Source organism: Octodon degus, unplaced genomic scaffold (assembly GCF_000260255.1).
Source record: "Octodon degus isolate 3935 unplaced genomic scaffold, OctDeg1.0 scaffold00032, whole genome shotgun sequence".
Taxonomy (NCBI): domain Eukaryota; kingdom Metazoa; phylum Chordata; class Mammalia; order Rodentia; family Octodontidae; genus Octodon; species Octodon degus.
In genome coordinates this window covers 15,845,704-15,862,658 of record NW_004524608.1, presented here as the reverse complement: position 1 = coordinate 15,862,658, position 16,955 = coordinate 15,845,704, and the positions used below count along the sequence as shown (strand labels likewise).

The following is a 16,955-nucleotide window of genomic DNA, read 5'->3' as shown; positions in this document are numbered from 1 at the left end:
TGGCTGGCATGTGGTGCTGGGGGATTGAACCGCGGTCCCTGATGCTTTTGCTAAGCTTGTTCTAAGTGGGTGCTTTAGACCACTGAGCCATCTCTCCAGCCCAAGGTCTAGCATTCTAAGAATGCTATTTACCTTTCAAAATATGAAGTGATTGATCTCCCCAAAGGGTTACATTAAAAGCCAAATACAGTAGCTAGGTAGCTTTAAATAGTTTACATCATTTAAACAAAAGCTACTCCAGAATTGTATGTATGTATGTATGTATGTATGTATGTGTGTATGTAGGTATGTTTGTATTTTGGTACAGGATCTCACTATGCAGCTCAGACTTGTAGTGATCTTCCTGTTTTTAGCTTCCCAAGTGCTAGGATTACAGGTGTGTGTCAACACACCTGGACTCAGTCACTGGCTCAGTGCGCCCAGGGCACCACACGTGGTGCCAGGGATTGAACCCTGGTCCCTATGCTTGCCTAAGCAGGTGTTTAGCCTGCTGAGCTATCTCACTGGCCCTTAATCCAGAACATTTTAAAAAATTAACAGAAGAGAAATTTGCCTGATGTTTCTTTAAAGTCTTTTTAAAAGTCCCTACAATCACCTGGCAACCCTGATTAGTTTTGCTACTCTAGGAAAGAAATCTATAGAGAACACTGTCTAAGAAACTCTAGTTCCAAATGCTTTATATCAGAAGCTGCTTGTTACCCAAAGATTTAAATTCCAAATCTAGGTAGATATAAAATTCCCTAGGGATACAACTGTGACAATATGATAACACTCCCTTAGTTGGTCACATACGCAACTATCCTATTCCCATCCTCTCCCTGTGGACACCAGGGGCTATCTTTGCCCTCTACCATAAAGGTCTTTATCAGACAACTGAACAAAAAGTGAAACTGTAAGTGCTGTAAAATATATAGGAATTCATGTGAAAGATATAGGTCACGCTAGAGGCCATCTGGTATCACGCACAGAGTGATGGCAAGAAATGTGACACAGGTAGATCAGTTAAGCTGAAGGAGAAAACAGCAGGATGATCTCTTTTATGCATACCATTTTATAGTCCAAGAAAAATCATTTTGAATTAGCCCAGCAACACAACCCATATAACTACACTCACTTAACTGACGGCATTGCTAATTAATCTAACCAGTATGGAGCTTGGCTCAAGATTATCAGGAGGGGGGAAATAAAGTTCTTTATAGCTGAATGAGAATGTCTCACTTTCAAAATTTTACAAGTAATTTTAAAATGTATATAGTTAAAAATTTGAAAACTATGGTTTTTTATCTCATGTGGGCTTTAATCAGTGTCACCCTAGCAAATCAGAAGCATCATCAGCAGGCTTATCTATGGCCTCTCTGTTGTTGAACAGTCACTAATGAATACTTTCATAATGAAACTTATATTGGCTCTAAATAACCACAAGTTTTTAATCTTCAAAGGCGAAGGTAGATGCTTGACATCAACAAATAATTGGTTTCACCCCTTATTTTGGATGAGGTAACTGTGATTGCATCAGCATTCTGCTTTAGTCTACTGATTAGAGTTATAAGTTTTAGAATGACTGGATCAGGTTTTTCTCACTCCTGTTCCTCATTTGCTTTCATTTAAATGAGTAAGTAAAAGCTTTGTAGGAGGTGAAAGGGATCGCATAAGAAACGCACAGACTTTACATCCAGTCCCAGATCACTCAAATATACACACAATATTCCAGGAGTGGTGATTTTAGAACACTAGAAATCTAATGCCTTTTGATCCAGTGAACTAAAAACATTAAAAAAGTAACAGAAACCAGTGGGTTTACTAGTTTAACTTACTAAGGTTAAACCTTAAATATTAATCACTTTCAAAGTAACACGGGTAGAAAATGTTACTAAAACTATCCTGCTTACTACAATTCTACCATAATCTACAGAAAACAGGCATTGAAAACTTGAATTCTGAGGAAGTTTGTTATACAGATTAAAAATCCAGCATTCGCAAAGGTGAAACTGCAGCTAGCATTCACTAGTATGTCTGTATTGTCATTAAGTATTGAAATATCTACCTCTTGTTGTATAATGGCTCTCCAAAATGCCTAATAACATTCCTTTTCCCTAGAGAGCAGAATCCCTTGCCCTTGAGGATGTCTCCAAGCAACTAAGTCAATGAACCAATGAACTTCTCAGGGCAGGGCCTCTAGGACTGGGCTCCAATCAGGGCTTCTACTTTTACTGGCTGGTTCCCACCCCCACAGTAGCCATGAAACATTTTAAACCTCAAACTGGCTCTTGTATCATCATGATTTCATGGCACTCGTGTGTCCTTTGTTGTTTGGCTATATATATTTACCTGTGGGAAATACAAAAGAATTTTCTGTCCTCAATAAAAAAATTTGACCTTTATATAGATTTTATTCAAACAGAAATTTTTTATTTTCATTGGATACGAAATGCAACAGTTTCCAACTAATCCAAATAAGACATACATACCTTTGTTGTCAGCAGCAATGAAGCCAAGGATGTTTTCATGTCGAAGCATAACTGTCTGATAAATTTCTGCCTCACGAAACCAAGACCTTTCATCTCTGGAGGAGAATATTTTCACAGCCACGTCTTCTCCACACCATCTTCCGTGCCACACCTCACCAAATCTACCTTTTCCCACTATTTCCTGAAGTACAATTGTCCTTGCGATTGTTCGCTGAACCAAAAGAGGCAGTCCTAATAGAAAAGGTGGAACTGTTAATTAGAAGTAAACAGCAGGCAAGAACTGTCATGGTGACTTTCTTCTCGCTTAAAAAAAAAAAAAAAACGTAAACACTACCAATTTTATCATATTTGAACAAATAAGCATAATGATTGCAAAGTTTGCTGTCACAGCAGGCTAAGGAAAATACTCTAAAGTATGAATATGAATTGTATTCTCTCCCCCAAAATTTTCTGGAGTTAAGTCTGTTGCTGAATTTATCTGACTTCAAATAATTGCTGTAAATTTCCCTGAACTGTCTTTCACTGGTAGTCATAAATGAGAAAATATATTTCAACACCTAAAATTAAGTATATGGTTCCTGGTACAACTGGGAAAGCAAAAGAATTCTTCCTGAATTTTTTCAAACCAAATTAAAATTTAAAGGTAAATAATTCAATTCAATGAGTTAGGTAATGATGTTTCACTAAAACATATTTTCTGTGGAATAAAAAGTTCAATAAAATGTATTTCAAGTTATGTATAACAATTATATTCTTTGAATACATAACTCCCTCTAGAATTCTATGCTAAATTTCAAAAGTACAAAAGATGTTAACATACTGAATACATCATTATTATTTATAGGAAACAATGAGTAAAAGTGTCAAGTCATCTGATAACCATAAGCAAGTTATTTAACTTTTCTGAACTTTAAACTTCTTCTCAGAAAAAGAGGGGATAATAAAATTCCCTATTTTATGAGGATAACATGAGAATTAATGGGCATGTTGCGTACCTAGCACACCATCTGATATTACGTGTTCAATACTGGCAACCCTCCCAATATTGCATTAATCTTACCAAGGATTATGTAAAGCCAATAAAAATTTTGCTATTTATAGAGAGGTATTCTTAATGGCATACTAAATTACTTTTGCTACAGTATTAAATAAAAAAAGCCTGGTAAATGTTACCCATGCAAATAAACGTATCTAGCTTCTTCAATGCACAGAGAGATGCTGAAAAGGAAGTATGCTAAATACTATAGGATTATTTCTATTTGGTGGATCACAGTGAATTACAATATTCTTCTTTATAATTTTCTACATTTGCATAATTTACACAGTAGATATTATTAGACTTGTAAATAGGCTATGAGATAAATACTTTGCCAGTGTAGTTACTGTCACTGCACTCATATGACAGGGGTAGCGACAGCAGCCCATGAGGGCTTGGCCCCAGCCCCAGACCCAGGTTGTTAGATGCTCTCGTCTTTCATGAGAACCATCCCCTATGGCTAAATAAGCACAGACTAGAACTCTAACATTCTGAATGTCAACCGTTAGTCACAAAGCCTATGTCAGAAGGCTCTTTGGAAATCCTTTGGTTCACCTGAGTATGTGTTGTTCAAACTGACTCCTTGGCAAAAGCACAAGCTACCATGTCAGGGACTTCTGGAGCTCCTTAGGCAAAATCTCAAATGTTTTCTATGTGAATACTAAGGATTTCTCTCCATTTTTGAGCCAACTAGTGAGAGATAATTAGTTCAATTGGGATTGTTTGTATATACCTATTTAAATCACTATAGGCTGTTCACTTTTAAAGAACAACAAAACTTGTATAAGTTAGAAAAACGTAAATCACCTCTTTCAACCTTATCATTTAGAGATTAAAAAAGCGAGGCCCAATAGCTATCAAGGTCTTGTCTAGCAGTCTATGGTGCTGGTAGAACTGAAACACTCCTACCCAAACTCTGTTCCCTTATGGTTCCATGGATGTACCATAACCCTCCCCTTTAGAGAGACTTCTCACATCAGACACTAAGAGCTGTTTTTGTAGGATATGATAGGTTTTACTGTTTGACCATCCACTAAACATGAAAATAACAATCACTAAGCCAAATTTTAACAACAGTCTCCCCTTCCCCTCTCAGCCTTATATACACGCACCAACACTGGTAAATGTTTCACCACTAACAACACAAGGACAAATGGACTAAGAAATAGGTAAGTCAGTGTTTCAAACAGCAACTGATCAAGCACATAGTCAATGGTGTAGATCAGAGACACAGAAAGACAACAAAATTAAAGCACTCAGGAGAGCCTTTAAATTCAGATGGTAAAAAAGAAAAAGTTGCTTTGGTATCTTTCAATGAAAGCATCACAAAGGAGGCTGAGGTGGTTCTTGTGTTATAAACCTAGAGATCTCATTTGAAGATACACAGATTTCATTTCAATCTTTTTCCCAGGGGTTGTAGAAGCTGCTGCCAATCTTTTGTCACCATCCATCAGAACTGTTTACAATAAGAGAAAGAAGCAAGCTACCTAGTTTCATAGAAGTCATCTAAGGCATAATCTATGCCCAAAGATATACCAATAAAACATCAATCTGCTTTTCTCTCTTAGAAGCACTGTATCTCTCTGCAATGTGTCCCTGACCAGGTCAGGGATAAGCTATATAATTCTTGTTTTCTCAACACCTCACAAAGCAGCCTCACATCTAAGGTCCCTAACCAATTAAGAAAAGCAGAATGGAAGCAAAAAAGCCTCATCTCCTCCCCCCCACCCCCCCCGCCCATGGGCTTTTGTGGCCAAAGCCTTGTTGAGATGAACCCAATTTCTCATCATCAAAGGCAGAGAGGTACCTTCAGGTACATTTTAGCCAGGTCACTGTCAGGCATATGCAATCAGCTTTCAATAGAAAAAAATGTCTGAAACACATACATTTTCTTTTTTATTTTTACTAGTACATTTGTAGTACACAATGATTGCATTTATCATGGAGAGTTGGCATGTGTACATACGTATTTCAACTCTTCTCTCCCCTATCCTTCCCTTACCTCTCCTCTCCCTCCAATTCTCAGGCCCCATTACATTTTCAAAAATCTTTGTTTCTGTTCTTCTTCCTTCAATTATTTTCCTTTCCTTCCTTCTTCCTCCCTTCCCTACTCTATCTCTGGTTCCTAAGCCCATTTGAAAAGCTCTCCCTACTTCCTATTATCGATCTTTTATTTTGCTACTTTTAAATCAAACATAAAAGCATACTGGATATTCGGTGAGGATTAAATCAATGGTTATTTAATCATTTGAACCTCATAAAAATTATAAAAAGTTTTCAATAAATTAAACATAAATCAGAGTTCTCTACTAGAATGTTGTCAGTGCTCAGAAAAATAGGACATGGTAGACCTCAAAAATTAAAAGAAGGAAAGCATACTGAATCCTAACAAGTATTACTTTTAAAGAATGCTAGCTTTTATGCAATAATTTAATTTGGATCCTAGTTTTATAAACTTTGCAAGGAAAGATTTTCTTTCTTATTTTCCTCTTTTGAAAACATATTACCTAATAGACACTAGCCAGGGGCAAGTAATCTCACCCCAGAAGCAGAAAAATACCCTGACTCTGGCCTCCACGGTCATGCGTCATTTTTTCTGATGAATCCAAATGGCTTTGTCTTAAATGCAGATGTTTACAGAGATGTGGTCACCCCTCCACCACCTGCCTAGGTTAACTCTGCCTGCCCAGAAGCTCGTAAAGGCCCTGGCAGGGGAGGGCCTCAAAATTTGTTGGATTAATAATAGTAGTGATCTTTCCAAAAAAGAAAAGCTACAGGGGCTTCTGCAGAGGCTCTTCCGGACTTTTGCCTATGAGCCTATTTCTGCAAAACCAAGTGCTGGCAGGATTCCCAGAAATAATGAAAGGAATCCCTTACCATTTTAGAGAGTTCTTTGTTATGGGGAGAACATGGTCTGTCACTCTCAAATTCTCTGTATGACAAAAAAGGCTCATTTATGCCTGGCTTTTTGAATTGTCTTACCAGGATATCTAGAGTCCACCGAGGAGAAAAGGAGTTATCATCTGATTTTAAGCAACAAAAGCCAGTAGCACCAAGCCGCTGTCTTGAATCTGCCCTTACTGCATTCATCTCTTACTGCCAATTCCAGCTGGCTCCCTGTTCCCATCCTGCACATGCCCTAGGGATGGCTATGGATTCTATCGACCTTTATAGCCCTATGGAAGATGCTCTGAGAACACTACTCTCACTGAAGTCCAGAACTCACTGACTTTACTACATTAACTCTAACTCCTGTGTGCTTATAAAGCAATACCAAAAGAAAAAAAAAAACAACTGTGATTAATTATTAGTCATATGAGGGACTATCTTCTTGCTTCAAAGGTAAATTTTTTAGGAATATGAAAATGAGACCCTGAACACATAAAGTCACACAAGGCCAAGTGAGGACTTTTAGATCATAGTGATTTTTTTTCTCACCATCTACATGAAATTTGGTGTACAGAGCTTACCATGTGCCAGACCAAGCATTTTAAATGTTGAAATTCATAATACATAAGCAATTTTCTGTTCACAAACACTTTATTTTTATTTTTTTATTTTTTATTTTTTTTATTTTTTTACTGCAAAATGGACAGTGGACACATACCAGAGCCAGAACCAGAGGCGGCTACATCACAAATCAGATCTTTAAGGGTTTTTCCACCATTTGCCAGGTTACATTCAGAGAGCGCTTCCTCCACATTCTGCCTGTGTGTCCGTCGGTAGCTGCACTGTCGGCCTTGGCATGCCCACACCGTTAGCACAGCAACTACGGACAGGAGGCAGACAGGCACAGTGACAACGATGGCCAGCTCCATGGATCTGAGTTTGGAGCTGTCTGGTGAGGCTGCAGTTAAAAAAAAAAAAAAAAGACACAACAACCTTAACTTAAGCCATCTTAATTATTTTAGAAATCAGAAAGAAAATTACCAGGGTTTCACAACTAGAATATCCAGCGGCATAGTGTATGGCCTGCAAAGATTCTGAGATACAATAAGCAAAAACAGGGAGAGCTGAGATTAGTTTGCAGCAAGGAATGTGTATGCTGGTAAAATGTAGAACTAGGGTCAAGGAAATGCAGTGGCATATAAAATCCTTGTGTAAGCCTTAGTGCTGCACATTCTTACATATCCTGTTTTTTCACCCCTTATTCAACAGCATGTCCGCAGAGCCCTACACTCACTCATTGATTTATTCATTTATTCACGCCCCAAATAATTGCTGGGTTCTTGCAATGTGTGACACTAGGGTAAGAAGAGTCCAAATCCTTCCTCTGAGGGCATATGTTCCCATATACATTGCTAAGCAGACAGACATGTGACTAAGGTAAGAGGGGTAAGTGCAACAAAGATGAAAAGCAAGATGGCAATTGAGATTCAGTGGTCAGGGAGGCCTGTGTGTAGAGGCACAGACACAAGGCCGAGAGCTGGGGAGGAGCAGCACAGAGGACAGGCTGCAGTGCAGCTCACCCAAACCAGTACAGAAAGAGCAGATGCACACAGCTTCAGGGGTTATGGCCCAAGGAAAAGGCTGAGATGGAGCAGGCCTTTGGAAACCTGAGAAAGGGTGGGAACTTGACTGGCCACACCATCCTCACCCTTCCTTTCATGCAATCGAAGGTGCCCCATCCTAGGACTGGAGAAGCCACCAGCTTGCTACACCACAGGAGCAGGTCTGGAAGGCAGGAGAGTGCTGTCTGCAGAAGGACACAAGGGCACAGCACCACTCCAGCTCTCACACTCACTGCAGGCCACAGAGCAAGTCACAGCAAAAGAACCAGCTTAAGCGCAGGACACACATCTGCCCCCTACACTCATCCGCAGAGGACTGGCACTCAGCCGCCCAACTGCTCCAGTCAAGTTTTTCCATCTGTGAATATGGGGAAAGGCATGCTCACCAAGTCGTGAATGCAGTGTATATATAGGGCCTACTCAGCCATAAAGAAGGAGAAATTTAAGAGAACTCATGTTGTATGTGTGTGGCGTCTCTCTCTCTCTCTCTTTCTCTCTGTCTCTCTGTCTCATATGGTAAATTGAACACATTGGTATATATAAAAAGGAGTCTAAAAATTCATTTGAGCTTTAGTTGATAAAACTCTTAAAGACATAGGCAAGAACTTTCTGAACTGAACCCTAATTACACAAAGAAATAGTACAGAAACTATAGCAAATTAAAGTTTCTGTACAGTACAGCAAACAACGAGCAGAGTAGAGATGATCTACAGAATAAGAAAAAAAAAAGCATTGCCAGCTACTCTTCAAGCAGAGGACAAATATTTAGAATATATGAAGGAATCAGGAGCCAGACATGGTGGTACATGCCTGCAATCCCAGCACTTGGGAGGCTCAGGTAGGAAGACAACTGTGAGTTCATGGCCAGCCTGGGCTACATCAAGGTCAGCTTCAACTACAAAGTGAGACAATGCCTCAAAAACAAAAAAAGAAAATTAAACTCCATCAGTCAAAAAATAGAAAAATGATATGAACTGACATTCCTTAAAAGAAGTACAAATAGCCACTAAGTATAATGAAAAAAATTTCAGCATCACTGACCGTTAGAAAAGTACAATCCAAAACACTGAGATTCCATCTTACTCCAGGTAAGCATGGCTATTATCAAAAACAAACAATTGTTGTTGGGAAAAAGGACCCCTTCCACACTGTCATAGGAAGGTAAACTAGTACAAACAACATGGAAATCTGTACATAGGTTTCTCAAAAAACTATAAAGAGAATTCTATTTGGCCCAGAGGTACCTCGTCTGAGTATTTTTATGAAAGAGTTAGTCATACAACAGTAACACATGCATATATCCATGCTAATGGCAGCACAGTAGTTACATTATAGGAGTAGCCTATATGCCCAGCAATCACAGCAGGTGAATAAAGAAATTTGGTATAAATACATACAAGTTTACTACTCAGCCATAAAGGAAGATAAATTTGAGCCACTTGTGAAGGGAAATGGATAGATCTTGACAAATCAGACAACTTGAGTGTGTCAACTTGAGTAGTTAAAAGCTGAACTAAACTGGCTCAGCCATTCCACACCCTCGGGCTTAGAGGCCCCTCCCTAGACTGTGGAGGTTCTACCCTAGAGTGACTCATCACTTAAAGGGAACAGAGGAAGGATGGAGTGCTCCACTGTGGTCTTCACAGTCAGCATGGAAGGGAGAGAGGCTTGCTAGAAGTGGCAGTAGCTGCTTCTACCTTTGTTCTTTGCTGTTTTCCATCATCAGGAACAGTTGTTCTCTGCCATGTGCTACTCTGCCTTAGAGCCAGCTGATTATGGACTGAAACCTCCACTAACTGTGAACCAAATAAGCTTTCCTTCCCTAATTTTTGGTGTCAGGTATCTTGTCCCAGCAATGAGTGAAAAGCAACTAAAACACAATTTGGTACCAGGAATGGGGCCATTGCTGTGACTCTACTTGACAATGTGGGTTGTGAGCCTTTGGGAATGACTTATGGGAAAAGATAGGGAAGGTTCAGAGATGTTACCTGAAAGAGAAGCACTAGAACAGCTTCAGCTGTTGTGTATGGGAGATTTTTGTCAGAGCTCAGAAGACCAGAATGCTGATAGAAATACTGCCTATAAAGACCAGGCTGGGGAGGTTTCTGCTGGAAAGAAGGACTGCATTGGTCGTTGTACTCCAGATGATTTGTATTATGGATTGGCAGAAAGTTTGTCTGAATTTTGCTCCTGTCCAGAGACTTTGCCTGAGACTGAGATTAAGCACATGGACTATTAATCGTGCAAAAGAAGCCTCAAGGCAACTGAATGTTGAGGCAGTGGCATGGTTATTGTTGGGAACTTTTAGTCAGATAAATGTTGGAAGTGTTTCACTTGGGATTTGGACTTTTCGGCAATGCTGAAAAGGACTTTGGCAACTCTTGCAAATAGACTAAATACCTTTTGTGCAAAGGATGTGCATGACTCTTTGGGTTCCAAAGGGCAAAAGTTATCGTTCTAGTGTAATACAATGTGGATAGGTCTTAATACTGGTTCTTAAGGATTATTAAAGCTGTGTTATAATGTCTCTGTTGTAAAATGTTAAGAATAAACAAAAAAACAAACAAAAAAAAGATATCAAACACCTTTCTGGGAGATGGCTCAGTGGAATAAGCACTTCCCTGGCAAACACAAGGGCCTGAGTTCAATCCCCAGTTCTGCAAACAAACAAACAAACAAAAAAAAAAGATATAAAATGTTAAGAATAAGCATGTCTTTGTACCTGGAAACTGGTTTAAAGAAATGTGTCTAGTTGCCAAATTGACAACTAGTGGATTGTTCTGGTTGATACATTCTGTCAACTTGAGAAGTTTAGAAGTTTAAATTACTCAGCAGTAAAACAGGGCTTTTACCTTGTAAACATCCTCATCCTGTGCAAGAGGAGGGCATGGAAATTCTGAGTTCTACTCCCCTACCTCAGAGTAGCCTGCTTATAATATGAAGAAATGACAAAGGCAGCTGCTACGGTTCCTCCTTTGCTCTTTGCTGTTTTCTGCCACCATAAGCTGCTGCTTTTTGCCATGTACCAGTCTGCCTTGGAGCCATCCAAGTATGGACTGAAATCTCCACTAATTGTGAGCTAAATAAACCAGTAATAAATCATTAATTTGAGGTGATGGGTATTTTGTCCCAGCAATGAGAGAAGGGTAATTAAGACAAAGGTTAAATATCATGTGTTTATCCCATATGAAAGATCTAAAGTAGAATTCAAAAAGAGATGTTTGGAAAGAGAAAGGTAGACTCCATAGGGATGGAAAGGGGTGTGGAGAAAAAGGGGAAGGGGAAGGAAGTAGGAAGTGGAAGTCAAATGAGGAAGTGTGTGTATGTACAGATTCCCTGGGGTGGATGTAATTACTCTTCATTACATGCACTAAACATGTACTAAAAAGAAAAACCAAAATGAGGAACCACTTCAGGTCCTTGGGCAGGAATGAGTTCCCAGGAGAAAACAGCAAGGATATATGACCTAAGGGGCCATGGGTCAGAAGCACACATGGCAAGTTTGGGATCATCTTCTGCCTGAAGTGCAGTAAATGAAGGAAACACACCAAAGACTGGGTCAAGCAGGTAGGAAAGGGAAATACCATGTGGAGGCTTGTGAGCAAAGAGAAGGGCTGTGAATTCTATTCTGGGCGGATACCATGGGGTTTGGGGCAACAAGAGATAGGATTTACATTTATTCTTAGTGTCTGTCTTTGCATGGACAGCAGAAAAGCAACAATAATGACGAAGACCTGCCAGGTGGGAGGTGAGGAGCTTAGCTGACACCTCCCTGTGCTTTCTCCTCCTTCCCCATCACTCTGCAGGCACCTTTCCTCCTTCATCCTAACTCCTGGGTCACAGCATCGCTGGTCACATCATACTCACTGATTTATTGTCTAACCTTACTTTGTGAAAGGAAGAAGTCAGCCTTCTGGTTCTGAAGCACTGTGGCCTGGCACATAACAGATGACCAGTAAGTAGTTCTAACAGAGTAGTATCACAAGAGCTCCAGTTTGGCTCCTAACAAGTAAAGGCTGAGACTTTCTGTCCTCCAAAAATAAATGTAACAGGCCTGGGGATACAGCTCAGTGGCACAAGCACCTGCCTGGCAAGCACAAGGTCCCGAGTTTGAGCCTCAGTATTGCAAAGATATAAAAGATAAATGTGATTACTAACATCAAATAAGGATAGAAATAGAACTGCAGTGCAAATTTTTAAAATTATATAGCATTTGTCCGAGGATGTAGCTCATTGGCACAGTGCCTGCCTAGCAAGCATGAGGCCCCGAGTTCAATTCCCAGTACCAAAAATAAATAAATAAATAAATAAATAAATAAATAAATTAGATCCAGTGAAATCTTTTACTGAAGCCTCATCTTCCACTTGACTCTTTTTTTACTTAGGAAAAAAAAGTGATACATGACAAATCTCTGACAACAGTTATTTCCCATTTCCTAAAGTTATTTTGCCACTTGAAACTGGTACACTGATCAGTTCCTTTCCATTCATGAAAGAAGACCTCAGCATCAATTTCATTTTCTCTCCTTGTCCTACCGCTAGGGGTGTTGGTTTTTAAAAACAAACCTTAAGAAATATTTGATAGGATTGAGAATAAAACTGACAAAACAGGTTCCCAAACATCAAGGAGAACAGAGGCTCTGGAAAAAGAATGCCCACTCGTGGCTGCCTCCTTCTGCCCCTGAAGCTTAGGGAAACTTCACCAACTCAGTGAAGTCCAGGAAGAGCACTAGAGATCACATCTGAGAAGCATCAGAATGATACTTGAACCTCAGCATCTAAGCACATGATGGTGACAGCAGGCTTTGTGAACTGAGCCATTACGTAGGCCACCTTTTCATTGACAAGGCCAGAGAACTTACTGTATTAACTTACAATGTGTCAAAAAATACAAAAGAAGAAGTTTCACCATAATCTTTAAAAATTTCAATGTACTATGAGTAGGCAAAATATATAACATTGTTAAATTAACTTTGGAAACATAACCCAGGGTCTTTTGCTCCCTGCCTTGTGAATTCTGCCCAATCACCAACTTTCCTTCTCTGAACTTTCAGCATTCTCTGGAATTATCAGAAGTTGTACAGGTGCACAGGAGGGGACCTTGGCCTTCAGTACTCTTTGTCATGTACCAAAAGAGTTCACTGATGGCTTCACTTCGAAAATCACTAGCCATGATTCTTGCAAACACTAGATTTTGCTGTTATAAAAGAATATTATTGTCCATTTTAAATAATATTTCAAACTGCATCCATCGTTCCATATCTTCACAAAGGTATCAACCTAGGTTCTCTAGGAAAGTCACAAAATATAAGCATCTGTATTCAGTTTACCTTTAAAGGATCCATCTAAACTTATTTTTAAAGATAAAATTCCACTATTGGATATATTTACATGGCTAAATTTTATTTCGATATGTGTTACTAGGAACTGCCAATATAAACATTAGCGTTAAAAGGCTTATTGACTGTCTTCATTTTAGCAAAGCTCTATTAAACAGAGTTCATATCATCACTATGGCAACTAATAAAGAGGCAAAAGGTGAGCAACCCTGAAAATAGAATAATCTCCATAAAAGTGCTCCGCTCTATGATGACTACCACTCTCGAGATATTCATTACAGATGGGTGATGTTTCCACGTTTGTGCACAAATTTACTCCTATGAGTTAGTAAGGAAAAAAAAGATTACTCAGCTATAAAAAGGTTAGCAACATCATCTAGAAAGAACTCCTTAAACACTGAGCAATTTTAAAAGCAAACATTTGTAAAAGGACACTGTAAACCAAATGTTGATTATAATGTTCATAGGAGAGAAATAAAAGAATATAATCTATACACTACACAAATCATGGTAGAAGACAATAATGCTGTTAGGAATACATTTTAATAATAGTTACCTTAATGAATATATTTTCTAAACAAACTCAGCATGCTTGATCACAGAACTCTTACTATTTGGTAATTTCTAATTTGAGGATTTTCTGGACACACTTAGTTCTCCATGAACTATACAGCCCTGTGAGGGCATGTGTTAAATATTAAAATTGAGATCTAGGGAGTGATGCATTGCTAACTTAAATTCTTTCACTCCTAAAAAATTAAATAGAAGAGGATGGGGGCAGTGAGAGAAAAGGAAAACCATAAGCCTAGATGTATGACCAACTAGTTCACCAAGAGTTTCTCATGTATCAGCTCCAAAATACATTGAACAAAGGAGTAAAAGGAAGTACAGTCATCCCTTGGTGGATAGGTACAAAATTTACAAATATCGGGTCCTTTATATAACAATGGCACAGTATTTGTATGTACCCTACACCTGAGCTATTACACACTTTATTTCACCCCTAGATTACTTAGTACAATGTAAGTGCTAGGTAATATTTGTATTGCTTAGGGAAGAACAAGGAAAAAGGCCTGTATCTGTGCCATGCAGATGCAACTTTTTTTTCAAGCATAGTTTTTTTCCATAATTTTTTTAATAAGTTGACCTTATTTTATTTTATTAATTTAATTTAATTTTATTTTATTTTTGGTGGAACCAGAGATTGAACTCAGATCCTTGCATTTGTCAGTCAAGTGCTTATCCTACTGAGCCATCTCCCCAGCCCCTCCATAATTTTATTGAGAAACAAATAGCAATGAGACAGTTTCAAACCAAATTGGTAGGACAGTTTCAATAATTAACATATTGTATACATTCTTCCTAGTGGTTAATCGTTGTACAAGATGCAGACTTGATATCCTATTTACAAACACCATTAGAACAAATCCCTCTATTCATTAAGATGTAACTTGGTAGTGTCCCAAATTTTCTGATCAAGGAAATTATGGGGCCAAAGAGGAAAGTGATCAATGATGTAGAGTGTGCCTAAGGAGAGTCACATGGAAAGAAAACATTTGCTCAGGCTTTCACAGAGAGCACATTGTCCAAGCAACGGCCGTGACTCATTCACATGGCTGATACTGACAAAGCTTCTACAATCTGAGGTACAGGATCTCAGGATAAATCCTGAGGGCATTTCACTGACCTTCTCAGACCCAAAAGCGACAACTCTTGTTGCATAAGTCCTGCTTTACTTTGGTCTTAACCATCCAGCAGAAAAGTATAAAAACGAAGTATAAGACGCAACTTTTTTTGAATAGTGTATTTTCAATTCGTGACTGATTGAATCCATGAACGTAGAGCTTATGGATCTGGAAGGATGATTATTAGCAAAGGAAAGGAAAGGAATAAATGAAGGAAGGAAGAAAGAAGAAAGTTTTCATTTTGAATTCTGCAGCATTTCCTGGGGACCCGCAAGAGTCTGGTGGTGGTGAAAGCAACAGTGGCCCTGCACTGATGAATCCAGCACCAGTGTGGGTACCTCATCTTGCTGGAGAGCTGGATACACCCATGACCCCCTTGGCATTTTATTTGGTGGATTATGAAAGCAAACTCATGAGATGAGAAGAAAAAAATGAAAAAATGTGGGCACAACCTTCACAATACCTTTCCCAACTATTTATCCTTCTTTAACAAAGGCACAAAAATGTTGATATCTATGAGATTTATATGGTCTCAACTTAACACATTTATATTTCTCTTCCCATATACTATTGGGAGGAAATTGATTCAAATCATTCATCTTGGTCATTGGCTTGAAAAATTGTTTTCTGTAATAGCTACATTCAGGGACACAGCTCTGTGGTGGACCACTTGCCTACCGTGTGCCAACGCTCTGTGTACAATTCCTAGCACTGCAAAAAAAATTGTTTTTCAATTTACATACATATTTCCCCACAGTTTTTAAATGACAGGCATTCTACTAACTAAAACCTGAGGCATTAAAATGGAACAATTACAAAAAGTCTTTTAGAATAGGGGAACTAAAGAGATATCTACTGGCTAGACAGCCGTAGCTGTTTAAAAACAAATTCAGGCGAATAAAATAGAGATGTTCATCAAAAGTGCATTTTATGAAACTTTTCAAGGTTATTGTTTCTTTTGTAAAAGTTACCACAGAAAGTAGTTACAAAAACATAAATGGGCCCAAAACACCACTAAAGGAACCAGTTAGCCCTAAAGCTACTCTTCCTCCTTTTATTAAAATGCTTCCCCAAGGGAAATGGTAACTTTTTGCAAGGTTTGGTCCATGAACTTATAAATTCAAAGTACAAAGTCCTCAACTGCCTTCTTATCCCACTTTACTCCTCAAAATGAAGTGTTTTCCCCTAGCCTGTGGCTTTGAAATGTTCTCCAGTATAAATGTACTTAATAATAATATTGCTAAAGATGCTTTTTTTTTTTTTTTTTCAGTACTGGGGATTGAACTCAGGACCCTGCGCTTGCCAGGCAAGTGCTTATTCCACTGAGCTATCTCCCTGGGCCCTTAAGGGGCCGCTCCTGATTGGTCCGCTCCTGATCTGACTCCTGGAGTAGGGCCACCATCATCAACTGAATGACAAAGTGATGTCCTGTCCATTCAACTTCCCATAACCCTATGACACAGGTTTCTGACTTCGGACTAAGGACCTTTGTTTACTTGGCAGTGTCGGGTATGAAAAATACAAATAGTATGTATGGCTGAAACTGAGGAGTTCTTTACTGTTAAGACATTGAAAGCTACCTCATTAATGAGGTCAACAGAAATAATTTCTTTTGTCAAAAAGCAGAGAGTCATGCTGAGCACTGGGAAGTCCTCTGAATTTTCATCCTGAGCCTCCCTTTATCCACACTTTCAAAACAGCCTTCAGTGTGCTTCAAACACTTGCTTGGCAGTTTTTCATACTCTTATGATTTCCTAAATTGGTTCAAAGACTGCATCCAAATGGATTGCTTTGTGAAGTGTTCACTGAGAACAATGTTTGGGATGAATGCCAGAGAAGTGGGGCATAGTCCACATCAATGTAATACATGCCACATCTAGAGAATATTTTCTCTTTCTTTCTTTTTTTTTTCTTTT

General features: G+C 38.8%; 1 protein-coding gene across 3 annotated transcripts in view; it reads right to left on the bottom strand.

Annotated features, from left to right (window-relative positions):
* Acvr1c (activin A receptor type 1C) overlaps window positions 1-16,955 on the bottom strand; it is a 116,483-nt gene that overhangs the window by 48,901 nt on the left and 50,627 nt on the right. Inside the window, exons 2-3 of one of the 3 annotated variants that reach the window (XM_004629906.1) lie at window positions 7,112-7,351; window positions 2,469-2,699 (exon numbers count right to left, since the gene is read on the bottom strand). The exons of 1 other annotated variant lie outside the window; for it this stretch is intronic. In XM_004629906.1, coding sequence (XP_004629963.1) covers window positions 2,469-2,699; window positions 7,112-7,351 — 471 coding nt within the window. The remainder of the gene's footprint in view (window positions 1-2,468; window positions 2,700-7,111; window positions 7,352-16,955) is intronic. One more of the 3 variants, XM_004629907.1, reaches the window with a different exon arrangement.